The sequence below is a fragment of the Eleutherodactylus coqui genome, chromosome 2 (assembly GCF_035609145.1).
Source record: "Eleutherodactylus coqui strain aEleCoq1 chromosome 2, aEleCoq1.hap1, whole genome shotgun sequence".
In the NCBI taxonomy this organism is placed as follows: Eukaryota; Metazoa; Chordata; class Amphibia; order Anura; family Eleutherodactylidae; genus Eleutherodactylus; species Eleutherodactylus coqui.
The window spans coordinates 335,534,657-335,548,895 of NC_089838.1; the positions used below are offsets into that span (position 1 = coordinate 335,534,657).

Here is a 14,239-nt window from a genome sequence, read left to right on the forward strand (position 1 = left end):
TTTATGTTACCAGAGCAGACTGAGACAGTTTTGAAAAAAAAAAAATGTACCCTGGATAATATCTTTATAAAGGGCGTATTATGCTGAATCATTTTGCCTATATTTTTGATTTAGCCTCACCCTCCCATTCGCCTACAATGGCTCCCATTACTTTCAGAACCTGAAACTAGTCCACCATCAAGTGGGTGGTCTTTGTCTGCCAGTGTCAAACAGATGTTACGTCACCCATTGTCCCAGAGAGGCCATCCACTTGACGTTGAACTAATGTCAGGCTCTAAAAGTAACAGTGGTTGAATGAGGGGGATTAAAACAAAAATAAAACACTGGAGGAATCAGCAGAGATGCAACTACAAAGTTATGTATGCCACCCTGTTTGTCAGAGGATGGGACAGGTCATCTTTAAAACATTGGCTGTTTACATCAAGAACTGGCATATAAAAGTCACAAATTTTGACACATTCCATGTTTTGCACCAAACTTTGAGACTTTTACCTTTCTTTAACACTTTTGAAAAGTGTAAAAAGAAGTGGGACTTATCAAGAGAGGGCAGAGCCTCCTACGGTCCATCAAATTTGCTATACTTTATGACAGAAACTGGCATAAATTATAGTGGAAATCTGGGCCACCTCATATTTATTTCCATCCAGGTGTACTGTGGGCCAGAGATGCACCTAAATTCTAAAGGTATTAATTAGGCCCATCTTATCTCCAGCAACCTGTTTATTAAAATTGATGTATGAAATGCTAGTCTTCATAAATCTACCACTGGTGTGACCAACATACGCCTTGATCTAAAAAAAAAAAAAAAAAACTGTTTAATGCTTCATTACATCAGAATTCTCCTCTAGTTGCCATATGGCAGCATATGAAGTGCTTACAATAAGGCCATACTGGGGCTGAAAGCCTTGAGGAAGGCCGTCATGACTGGGGTAATATAACTAAGGGCAAGCAGGTGGGGGGATTCAATGCTTTGCAATGGGGCCCAGCCTATTCTAGCTACACCACTGCACCCGATGACTATGTGATTATTAGTTGCACTGCCCATTCTCTATATACTACATAGTGCTCGCTGAGCTCTACACATGTAGCAAAGTTTACCTTGAGTTTGATCATTTTCTATGGTAAGTGATATTATCTGAAGCCATTAAAAAATATATTGTTATCATATCTTCCCTAGAGATGAGCGAACGTACTCGTCTGAGCTTGATACTCGTTCGAGTATTAGCGTGTTCGAGATGCTCGTTACTCGTGACGAGTACCACGCGATGTTCGAGTTACTTTCACTTTCATCTCTAAGACGTTAGCGCGCTTTTCTGGCCAATAGAAAGACAGGGAAGGCATTACAACTTCCCCCTGCGACGTTCAAGCCCTATACCACCCCCCTGCAGTGAGTGGCTGGGGAGATCAGGTGTCACCCGAGTATAAAAATCGGCCCCTCCCGCGGCTCGCCACAGATGCGTTCTGACATAGAGGAGGGAAAGTGCTGTCTTGCTGGAGCTGCTATACGGAGAGCGTTAGGAGTATTTTAGGCTTCAAGAACCCCAACGGTCCTTCTTAGGGCCACATCTAACCGTGTGCAGTACTGTGGAGGCTGCTTTTTGCAGTGTTGCACTTTTTTTTTTTTTTGGTATATCAGCCGTGCAGAGCATTGCGCCCTGCAGTAATACTCCAGGGCCAGAAGTGGTGGTTAGGCAGGGACAGAAGACATATATTGTGAGGCAGGGACAGAAGACATATTGATTGAATATAGGCAGTGGGCCTTTGCAAAAACATTTGGGGAAAAAAATCTATTTGGGCTGCCTGTGACTGTCCTCAGTGTTCTGGGTCTCTGCTGGGTGTAGTTGTCCTCCTAATTCATACGCAGCCAGCTAAGTGTTACAGCAGGCTTGCGCAAAATAATTTCCTGGCTCTGTGTTGGCTGTTAAATCACCGCTGTATTGCAGTCCACAGTGCAACACTCTGCAGTTATTTGACATACTCCAGAGCCAGTAGCGGTGAGGCAGGAATAGAAGACATATATTGATTGAATATAGGCAGTGGGCCTTTGCAAAGACATTTGGGGAAAAACATCTATTTGGGCTGCCTGTGATTGTCCTCAGTGTTCTGGGTCTCTGCTGGGGGTAGTAGTCCTCCTAATTCATACGCAGCCAGCTAAGTGTTACAGCAGGCTTGCGCAAAATAATTTCCTGGCTCTGTGTTGGCTGTTAAATCACCGCTGTATTGCAGTCCACAGTGCAACACTCTGCAGTTATTTGACATACTCCAGGGCCAGTAGTGGTGACGCAGGGACAGAAGACATATATTGATTGAATATAGGCAGTGGGCCTTTGCAAAAACATTTGGGGAAAAAAATCTATTTGGGCTGCCTGTGACTGTCCTCAGTGTTCTGGGTCTCTGCTGGGTGTAGTAGTCCTCCTAATTTATATGCAGCCAGCTAAGTGTTACAGCAGGCTTGTGCAAAATTATTTCCTGGCGTTCCGTAAGCGAAGTCAGCCTCCAACCACAGGCCAATAAGCGGCACATTTAATTACAGCGTTCTTTTTCTGCACTACTGGTAATACACCATGCTGAGGGGTAGGGGTAGGCCTATAGGACGTGGACGCGGGCGAGGACGCGGAGGCCCAAGTCAGGGTGTGGGCACAGGCCGAGCCAGTGCGGTGGCCAGGGGTAGAGGCAGGGCCAGACCGAATAATCCACCAACTGTTTCCCAAAGCGCCCCCTCGCGCCATGCCACCCTGCAGAGGTCAAGGTGCTCTACGGTGTGGCAGTTTTTCACAGAGACGCCTGACGACCGACGAACAGTGGTGTGCAACCTTTGTCGCGCCAAGATCAGCTGGGGAGTCACCACCACCAACATGCGCAGGCATATGATGGCCAAGCACCCCACAAGGTGGGACGAAGGCCGTTCACTGCCTCCGGTTTGCACCACTGCCTCTCCCCCTGTGCCCCAACCTGCCACTGAGATCCAACCCCCTCTGAGGACACAGGCACTACCGTCTCCTGGCCTGCACCCACACCCTCACCTCCGGTGTTCTCGGCCCCATCCAGCAATGTCTCTCAGCGCAGCGTCCAGACGTCAGTAGCGCGACTGTTTGAGCGCGAGCGCAAGTACGCCACCACACACCCGCACGCTCAAGCGTTAAACGTGCACATAGCCAAATTGATCAGCCTAGAGATGCTGCCGTATAGGCTTGTGGAAACGGAGGCTTTCAAAAGCATGATGGCGGCGGCGGCCACGCGCTACTCGGTTCCCAGTCGCCACTACTTTTCCCGATGTGCCGTCCCAGCCCTGCACGACCACGTCTCCCGCAACATTGTACGCGTCCTCACCAACGCGGTTACTGCCAAGGTCCACTTAACAACAGACACGTGGACAAGCACTGGCGGGCAAGGCCACTATATCTCCCTGACGGCACATTGGGTGAATTTAGTGGAGGCTGGGACAGAGTCAGAGCCTGGGACCGCTCACGTCCTACCCACCCCCAGAATTGCTGGCCCCAGGTCGGTGGTGCTATCTGCGGCAGTGTATGCTTCCTCCACTAAACCACCCTCCTCCTACGCAACCTATGTCTCGCAATCAAGATGTGTCAGCAGCAGCACGTCGCCAGCAGTCAGTGTCACGCGGCGTGGCAGCACAGCGGTGGGCAAGTGTCAGCAGGCCGTGCTGAAACTACTAAGCTTAAGAGAGAAGAGGCACACGGCCCACAAACTGCTGCAGGGTCTGACAGAGCAGACCGACCATGGGCTTGCGCCGCTGAGCCTCCAACCGGGCATGGTCGTGTGTGACAACGGCCGTAACCTGGTGGCGGCTCTGCAGCTTGGCAGCCTCACGCACGTGCCATGCCTGGCCCATGTCTTTAATTTGGTGGTTCAGCGCTTTCTGAAAAGCTACCCACACTTGTCATACTTGCTCGGATAGGTGCGCCGGGTCAGCGCACATTTCCGCAACTCCAAGACGGACGCTGCCACCCTTCGGACCCTGCAACATCGGTTTCATCTGCCAGTGCACCGATTGCTGTGCGACCTGCCCACACAGTGGAACTCTGCGCTACACATGTTGGCCAGACTCTATGAGCAGCGTAGAGCTATTGCGGAATACCAACTCCAACATGGGCGGCGTAGTCGGAGTCAGCCTCCTCAATTCTTTACAGAAGAGTGGGCCTGGTTGGCAGACATCTGCCAGGTCCTTGGAAACTTTGAGGAGTCTACCCAGGTGGTGAGCGGCGATGCTGCAATCATTAGCGTCACCATTCCTCTGCTATGCCTCTTGAGAAGTTCCCTGCAAAGCATAAAGGCAGACGCTTTGCACTCGGAAACGGAGGCGTGGGAAGACAGTATGTCGCTGGATAGTCAGAGCACCCTCATGTCTATATCTCAGCACGTTGAGGAGGAGGAGGGGGAGGAGCATGAGGAGGAGGGGGAAGAGACAGCTTGCCCCACTGCTGAGGGTACACATGCTGCTTGCCTGTCATCCTTTCAGCGTGTATGGCCAGAGGAGGAGTTGGAGAAGGAGGAGGGGGAGGAGCATGAGGAGGAGGGGGAAGAGACAGCTTGGCCCACTGCTGAGGGTACACATGCTGCTTGCCTGTCATCCTTTCAGCGTGTATGGCCAGAGGAGGAGGAGGAGGAGGAGGAGGATCCTGAAAGTGATCTTCCTAGTGAGGACAGCCATGTGTTGCGTACAGGTACCCTGGCACACATGGCTGACTTCATGTTAGGATGCCTTTCTCGTGACCCTCGCATTACACGCATTCTGGCCACTACGGATTACTGGGTGTACACACTGCTCGACCCACGGTATAAGGAGAGCCTTTCCACTCTTATTCCCGAAGAGGAAAGGGGTTCCAGAATGATGCTATACCACAGGGCGCTGGTGGACAAACTGATGGTAAACTTCCCATCCGACAGCGCTAGTGGCCGAAGGCGCAGTTCCGAGGGCCAGGTAGCAGGGGAGGCGCAGAAATCAGGCAGCATGTACAGCGCAGGCAGGGGACCATTATCCAAGGCCTTTGCCAGCTTTCTGGCTCCCCAGCAAGACTGTGTCATCGGTCCCCAGTCAAGGCTGAGTTGGCGGGAGCATTGTAAAATGATGGTGAGGGAGTACGTAGCCGATCGCACGACCGTCCTCAGTGACGCCTCTGCCCCCTACAACTACTGGGTGTCGAAGCTGGACACGTGGCCTGAACTCGCGCTGTATGCCTTGGAGTTGCTTGCTTGTCCTGCGGCTAGCGTCTTATCAGAGAGTGTGTTTAGCGTGGCTGGGGGAATCATCACGGATAAGCGTACCCACCTGTCAACCGACAGTGCCGACAGGCTTACACTGGATTTCCCCAGACTTCTCTTCTTCACCAGCGGACAGGAGCGATACCTAAGCAATACGTAGGCTGCACCCGCGGATGGAAGCATCGTTCTCTATCACCATCAAAATCGGGGACCTTTTTGCTTCATCAATCTGTGTATAATATTCCTCCTCCTCCTCCTGCTCCTCCTCCAGAAACCTCACATAATCACGCCGAACGGGCAATTTTTCTTAGGCCCACAAGGCTCACTCATATAATTTTTCAAAACAATTTTTATACGTTTCAATGCTCATTAAAGCGTTGAAACTTTCACCTCAACCAATTTTTATTTTAACTGGGCTGCCTCCAGGCCTAGTTACCAATTAAGCCACATTAACCAAAGCGATTAATGGGTTTCACCTGCCCTCTTGGTTGGGCATGGCCAATTTTTCTGAGGTACATTAGTACTGTTGGTACACCAATTTTTGGGGGCCCTCGCCTACAGTGTAATCCAATTAATTTTTAGCCCACCTGCATTACAGCTGACGTTACATTAGCTGTGTTGGGCACTGCAATGGGATATATTTATGTACCGCCGGTGGCTTCCTGGCACCCATCCATGCTGTCGGTCCACACGGAGTTGTAACTGCATGTGTCCACTTCTAAAGAACCCCAGTCTGACTGGGGCATGCAGTGTGGGCCGAAGCCCACCTGCATTAAGCACGACATTACCTCAGCTGTGTTGGGCACTGCAATGGGATATATTTGTGTACCGCCGGTGGGTTCCAGGGAGCCAACCATGCCGTGGGTCCACAGGGAGTTGTAACTGCATGTGTCCACTTCTAAAGAACCCCAATCTGACTGGGGCATGCAGTGTGGGCCGAAGCCCACCTGCATTAAGCACGACATTACCTGAGCTGTGTTGGGCAATGCAATGGGATACATTTATGTACCGCCGGTGGGTTCCAGGGAGCCACCCGTGCTGTGGGTGCACACGGAATTCCCATTGCGGATTTGTACCTGCCTGTGACTATTTATAAAAAAACGCGGTCTGACTGGGGCATGCAGACACCTTGACAGAATGAATAGTGTGTGGCACATAGGTTCCCCATTGCTATGCCCACATGTGCAGCTCCAGATGGAGGTGGCACAGGATTGGATTTCTCATTGCTTCTGTACAGCATTGTGGACTATCGCCCCGCTCCTTTTAAAGAGGGTCGCTGCCTAGGCATGCCAACCCTCTGCAGTGTGTGCCTGTGGTTCCTCCTCATGGCAGACGCACTTATAAATAGACATGAGGGTGGCGTGGCGTGAGGGCAGCTGAAGGCTGGGCAGGGACAATTTGATGTGCGCTGTGGACACTGGGTCATGCAGGGGGGGGGGGGGGCGGGTTGGTCAGCATGTAACCCAGGAGAAGTGGAAGCGGAGTGTCATGCAGGTAGTGATTGTGCTTTGTTGGAGGTAGCGTGGTGCTTAGCTAAGGTATGCATTGCTAATGAGGGCTTTTCAGAAGTAAAAATTTTTGGGAGGGGGCACTCTTGCCGGTATTGTGGCTTAATAGTGGGACCTGTGAACTTGAGATGCAGCCCAACATGTAGCCCCTCGCCTGCCCTTTCCGTTGCTGTGTCGTTCCCATCACTTTCTTGAATTGCCTCGATTTTCACAAATGAAAACCTTAGCGAGCATCGGCGATATACAAAAATGCTTGGGTCGCCCATTGACTTCAATGGGGTTCGTTATTCGAAACGAACCCTCGAGCATCGCGATTGTTTCGTTCCGAGTAACGAGCACCCGAGCATTTTGGTGCTCGCTCATCTCTAATCTTCCCACAACAGACTTTGTAAAGTAACTGAAAGGGCAATTAAATTGTGGCATAGAAAGCTGTTATAGGGCATTAAGAGTCAAGTCAAACTTTTGTACATCTCTATGTATTCTGGAAAAGAGGAGTCAGGCGTGTTTATAAATACGTATGAGGCCTGGTTGCAATTGAATGCACAATGAACCTAAAAAGTATTTTTACTTCTTAAACAACCAAATGCAGTCGAAAACTTGAAGAAGAGAACAAGTGTGAGATGGGGTGCGTCGACGCTTATTTGGATCCTTAACATGCCCTCATTCTCCTTTTACTCTTATTTCTTTATTCAGACACATGAAATTCCTAAAGGAACCACATATTCTCACAGAACCTATGTATGATAGAATGAATGTACTGTATAATGTGTGTATGATACAATGTACGTACTTTAGGATGTGTATACGACACATGGTTGCACTTAATTCGAATCTCTGAATTTCCTAACAATTTGTTGAAGAGCTCTCCTGATTTCCGGATTCCTCAGACTGTATATGATAGGATTCATCATAGGAGTCACCACAATGTACAGCAGAGACATAAATTTGTTCATGTTTAATAAATTGTCATCCAATGGTACCACGTAAATCATCAGGATTGTTCCATAGTAGGTACACACAGTGGCGAGGTGGGAACTACAGGTGGAAAAGGCTTTTTTCCGTCCACTGACAGATGGAAGAGTCATTATGGTGAAGAAGATGCAGATATAGCTTATAATAATGAGAGCAAATGGGATGAAGACCACTAGAATACACATGATGAAATCAACCAAAACCAAAAGGCAAGTGTCTGATGTAGCTAATTTAACCAATGGACCGATGTCACAAAAGAAATGGTCAATGCCATTCTGGCCACAGAACTCCAGCTGCAAAAATAGGAACATTTCAAAGGAAATAAGAAGGATTAAGAGCCAGGAGCCAAGAACCATCTGGAGGCAAAGCCGAGGATGCATCATAGAATTGTAGTACATTGGGCTGCAAATGGCCAAGTATCGATCATAGGACATTACAGCAATGAGAAAACACTGAACAAACCCGAAGATGCAGAAGAAGTAGAGCTGAACCATGCAGCCACTCACTGATACTCTCTTCTCTTCTAATACTATTGCATCTAACATCATGGGTATGATGGTCGTACTGATAAGTACATCGGCTAAAGCTAGATGCTTGAGGAAGAAAAACATTGGGATATTGAGGTGGTCTTTGGTGGACACTAAAGCTATAATGAGAAGGTTTCCAGTCAGGATCACTAGGTAAGAAAAGAAGAGAATGATAAAGAGTAGAAGCTTGTATTTATTTAGACCTTTAAACCCCAGGAGCAGAAACTCGGTGACTTCACTTTGATTGCCCCCACACATTTCTTGTAAGGTACACAGACAATACTAGTTAGAGTTAGTTTCCTGGAAGAAAATGGATAAAGTAGGTAACATTACAGTATAATCTGCTGCAGAAAGTAAAGGAGATTCATATACTGTGTATTTATAGTTGCAGTCAAACTTATTCAACCCCACTGAAAAGTAAGTTTATTTGCCAAATGTATAAATTTTCATCTTTTTGCAAAAAATCAAAAGAAGCAAAAATACAAGAACAATTTAATTTGCCCAACATAAGTGATTTCTCCAAATTCAACAGAAAATTCCTCTGAATTGAATAAACAAGCATTTATAAATCAGGTCTAGTCTCAAGCACACCTGGTATAACTAATCACTAGAGATGAGCGAGCACCAAGATGTTCGGTGATGCTTTGGGGCTCTTTCTTCCTCTGCACTGGAAACCAGCAGTGTGTGTGTGTGTGTGTGTGTGTGTGGGGGGGGGGGGGGCAAGGTGGATTACATCAAGTATTAGGAAAGCCTAAGAGAAGGCATCATGCCTTTTTTTGAGGAAGCTGAAGCTTGGGCATTATTGGACCTTCCAACAGGACAATGATTTCAATCAGACCTCAAAGTCCATGAAGGCTTGATTTCAGAAGCCTAACCCATAACTGGATTTCATTCTAAGTTTTATATTTCTCATGTAATGAGTTTCTCAAAAGTCCTTACCCGGTCACCAGCAAAGTAATCTCCTGTAGCTCCAAATCAGATCATTGTTGTCAGAAGTGAGGAAGGCAATGAGCAGGCAGAAGCTCTCCAAAGCTTGTATTCCTCTTAGACTTTATCCAAAAGATCCCAAGCCCATACGGTTAATTCTGTGCACCACAGTTTCTCTTGCCATGGAGTATCCCTTGCTCCTCACACCACGGTATGGCTGCACAGATGCAGGAGAGTATCCCCAGCTCTGCACACTCCAGCATAACTGCACAGACACAGAGGAGCATCCTAGTTGCTCCTCATTTCCTCCCCTTTTTAAAGTCACAATAGTTTACAAATCACTGGCACAGCAGAACATCAAATTAACAATGAAACATTCAGGAATAGAGATGAACTAGCGTACTCGCTAAGGCAAATTACTCAAGCGAGTAGTGCCTTTTGCGAGTACTTGTCCGCTCGTCTCAAAAGATTCGGGTGCCGGCGGGGGAGAGCGGTGAGTTGCGGGAGTGAGCAGGAGAGAGCGGGGGGAGAGAGTGAGAGAGAGAGATCTCCCCCCCCCCCCTCCCCGTTCCTCCCCACTCTCCCCTACCGCTCCCCGCCCCCCGCCGGCATCCGAATCTTTTGAGACGAGCAGGCAGGTTTTCGCATAAGGCACTACTCGCTCGAGTAGCTTGTCTTAGTGAGTATGGTCGCTCATCTTTATTCAGTAACAACCAACCCCCTCTTACATAGATACAAGGATAGGTCAACAAACTGAGGCTCTGCCCAGAAGAGAGAAACCTTGCTATGACTGTGTCATTGCATACTGAGGCCAGTAGCTCTACATCCATTAGAGAGGTGAAGTTTGAATCACGCTGCTAGATATGATTTAATACCCTGAAAATCCATTCTTAGATTAGGGTCCTTCTTGGTAAACCAACTTATTGTTTGAGCAAGCGAATGACATCATGGTTAGCTCTTTCACTTGGGCAGCTTATTCAGACAGGCAGATAGATTGTTAGCTTGTTCAAATGAGAAATCTTTTAGCATCATTCGATATTTCACATTCTCTGTATAAATGAATGAGTATGATTGAATGAGCGCTGTTTAAACTGAACAATCAGTAATTGAGCCAATGATGATTTTCATGCCTGCATAAAATAAATGACAAGAGAAAATCCAACAATCATTGTTCATCATTCAGTCATTGGGACTCGCTTAGCCTGAACGCTATTGTTCACTTTTCTGAATGATTGTTTTGAATGATAATTGTTCTTCCGAAAAGTGCCTTACGTGATATAATATATATATATAGTCCTGTGTGATGACTTCTGACTAGAGATGAGCGAGCACCAAAATGCTCGGGTGCTCGTTACTCGAGATGAACTTTTCGCGATGCTCGAGGGTTCTTTTCGAGTAACGAACCCCATTGAAGTCAATGGGCGACCCGAGCATTTTTGTATATCGCCGATGCTCGCTAAGGTTTTCATTTGTGAAAATCTGGGCAATTCAAGAAAGTGATGGGAACGACACAGCAACGGATAGGGCAGGCGAGGGGCTACATGTTGGGCTGCATCTCAAGTTCCCAGGTCCCACTATTAAGCCACAATAGCGGCAAGAGTGCCCCCCCCCCCAACAATTTTTACTTCTAAAAAGCCCTCATTAGCAATGCATACCTTAGCTAAGCACCACACTACCTCCAACAAAGCACAATCACTACCTGCATGACACTCCGCTTCCACTTCTCCTGGGTTACATGCTGCCCAACCCCCCCCCCCCTCCAGTGTCCACAGCGCACACCAAATTGTCCCTGCGCAGCCTTCAGCTGCCCTCATGCCACACCACCCTCATGTCTATTTATAAGTGCGTCTGCCACAGGAACCGCAGGCACACACTGCAGAGGGTTGGCACGGCTAGGCAGCGACCCTCTTTAAAAGGGGCGGGGCGATTGTCCACAATGCTGTACAGAAGCAATGAGAAATCCAATCCTGTGCCACCTCCATCTGGAGCTGCACACGTGGGCATAGCAATGGGGAACCTATGTGCCACACACTATTCATTCTGTCAAGGTGTCTGCATGCCCCAGTCAGACCGCGTTTTTTTATAAATAGTCATAGGCAGGTACAACTCCGTAATGGGAATTCCGTGTGCACCCACAGCATGGGTGGCTCCCTGGAACCCACCGGCTGTACATAAATGCATCCCATTGCAGTGCCCTGGACAGCAGAGCTAACGTCAGATGAAATGCAGGTGGGCTTCGGCCCACACTGCATGCCCCAGTCAGACTGGGGTTCTTTAGAAGTGGACACAGATGCATTTACAACTCCCTGTGGACCCACAGCATGGGTGGGTGCCAGGAAGCCACCGGCGGTACATAAAAATATCCCATTGCATTGCCCATCACAGCTGAGGTAATAATGTCATGTTTAATGCAGGTGGGCTTCGGCCCACACTGCATGCCCCAGTCAGACTGGGGTTCTTTAGAAGTGGACACAGATGCATTTACAACTCCCTGTGGACTCACAGCATGGGTGGCTCCCTGGAACCCACCGGCGGTACATAAAAATATCCCATTACATTGCCCATCACAGCTGAGGTAATAATGTCATGTTTAATGCAGGTGGGCCTTCGGTCCACACTGCATGCTGTGACACGTATGGGATACGATTGAACTGGATGATTGTGTCAGAGGCAGGGAAATTAAGGTAATCAAATAACTAGTTGCCGTATGAGTTAACCAGAACTTCAATGAACTAATGACCCGTCTGAATGTTCTGCTAACATTTGTTCAAAAGCAGAATATTTTGGACATATATGGTATGATACAGCAAGAATGACTCATAATACAATACAGATGTCGATAACTTCATGGACAAAATATTTAATATATTTTGTTGCCAAGCATCTATCACGCATGCCTAGAACCTGAATAGCCATATTAGAATGATGTATATACCCATAACTGCGCAGAAGCAGATATGCCACGTAATGTAAAAGTAGTATAAAAGAACACAATCCTTAGCAGAGCTTTGGGACTCGTTTTGCTGTGGTCGATAGACGTATCGGCGTACTCCCGGATTCCTCCTACAAATCGTACCTGGACATCCCCCGATTGCGGAGTGATGCTACAATATCCGGTGACGTATTGATGCTTATCTTTGTTACCCATGTGATCTCAATGCCTATATGTTAATTAACTATTTTACTTACATATACTAAAGAGTAAATAAACTCGTGTTTTATATTTGTCTTCCCTTAAAAACTGTCACGGTATGCTTAGTTGGTATGCTAATGAGGTTAAAGAATCGCCAAAACTTGAGCGGGTGAGACATAAATGGGCGTAGTCTGGCAGGATATTGTTGTCTTTGGTAAGGTTATATTACTGTATAATTTGGTATTGTGACAGTGCTTCTCAGTGCACGGGGGGGTTGCTGTCGCCATATTAGATTTTTGGCCCATTGCCAAGGGGTTCAAATGGTTATAACTTTGCTTTGATAGGTGATAGAGTAATAATAGTAAATACACATTGATAGTTGCAGTAAGTAGTCCTTGTTGAACCCATTGGCATACTGCCAAAATATTATAAGTTCTGTAACTTTGAAGCAGGACTTGGGAGATTGGTGCCAGTTTGCACGGTGGTGTCTAGCAGTAAAGGGGACCTCTGTGCAAAATTTCACCAATTGGCACGTTGCCAAAATTTTCGGAGTTCTGTAACTTTGAGACAGGACCTGGGAAATTGGTGCCAATTTGCAGGGTGGTGTCTCGCAGTAAAGGGGACCTCTGTGCAAAATTTCACCAATTGGCACGTTGCCAAAATTTTCGGAGTTCTGTAACTTTGAGACAGGACTTGGGAAATTGGTGCCAATTTGCAGGGTGGTGTCTCGCAGTAAAGGGGACCTCTGTGCAAAGTTTCACCAATTGGCAACTTGCCAATATTTTGTGAGTTCTGTAAGGGGGAACTCTGCGCAAAAATTTCACCAATTGGCATTTTGCCAATAAGACAACAATATGTTTAGAAAAAGAACCAAGAAAGATAAAACTAAAATCGTTCAGAAAGTAGACATCCCCGGCTGGTCCGAGGGTCCCTATGATATATTAGCTCAGGAATTGATGCATAGTGGGCTTGCAGAATCATGGGATAGTAAGCTAAAAGATTCAGAGCCCCTCGATGTCGTTAAGGTACTCGAGGAGACCCCTGCCAAGGCAGGTGACGCAGTTCAGTTGGGTAGGAGGAATTGGGTATTGGCCTCAGCCTATAGGAATATCCATAAGAAGAAGTCCCAACTAATAAGAAAACTTAATCAGGCGGAACAAAAGTTAAAAGAATCTGAAGGAAAGAGAATGGTGTTGGAATGTTACCAAGGTCTGATAAAGGAAAAAATAGAGCATTATCAGAATATTGCAGAGAAGGCTGTTGTAAAAGTTGCTCAGAATAAATATAAGGGACGTAAAGGTAAAGTTGATAAACGAAAGGTATCGAAAGTTATAGCTTCTGCTTCTGTGAACTGGGACCCAGATAAGTGGGATGGAGACTTATGGGATTCCTCATCTTCTTCGGGGGAGGAGGACTGGCATAAGTGGGATTGGGAGGACCCACCCAATCCAATAATTGATCCACCTGCTTTAAAACGTGCCCAGCCCATTAGCAGAAGGAAGGAAACTACTGAATATGGACCTGATACTCAGCCTATCCTAGGTCATGATGGGCAAAGGTTGCCCAGGTATGACGATCAGGGAAACTATATGTACGATGTCGATGGGAGACTGTTGGTGCAAGAAGAATTGGTGCCACATAGGCGCACCAGGCTTACCCTAGAGGATTTTTCTCAGTCAGAAGTTGATGATATACTGAGTAGATTTAGGCAAAAGCCTGGGGAATCTGACATACCATGGTTGGTCCGTCTATTTGAGCACGGGGCGACTGGGGTAATGTTGGATCCAAAAGATGCAATGAGATTTGTTACTCTAACCAGAGATCCAGTAATTAGTAGAAATTTTAGAGAATACTTTCCTAATCATCAAGGAGAAAGTGCTATTTCCCTGTTTAATATAGTAACCAATGAGTTTCTTAATAAATTCCCAACAGAGGCAGACATTCCAATC

At 47.2% G+C, this 14,239-nt stretch overlaps 1 protein-coding gene across 1 annotated transcript; it reads right to left on the minus strand.

Moving 5' to 3' along the window:
- Window positions 1-7,552: 7,552 nt before the first annotated feature.
- LOC136610397 (olfactory receptor 11L1-like) lies at window positions 7,553-8,488 on the minus strand. The gene has a single exon (XM_066589628.1). It carries the CDS (start codon window positions 8,486-8,488, stop codon window positions 7,553-7,555), a length of 936 nt encoding a protein of 311 aa, XP_066445725.1.
- Window positions 8,489-14,239: the final 5,751 nt, after the last annotated feature.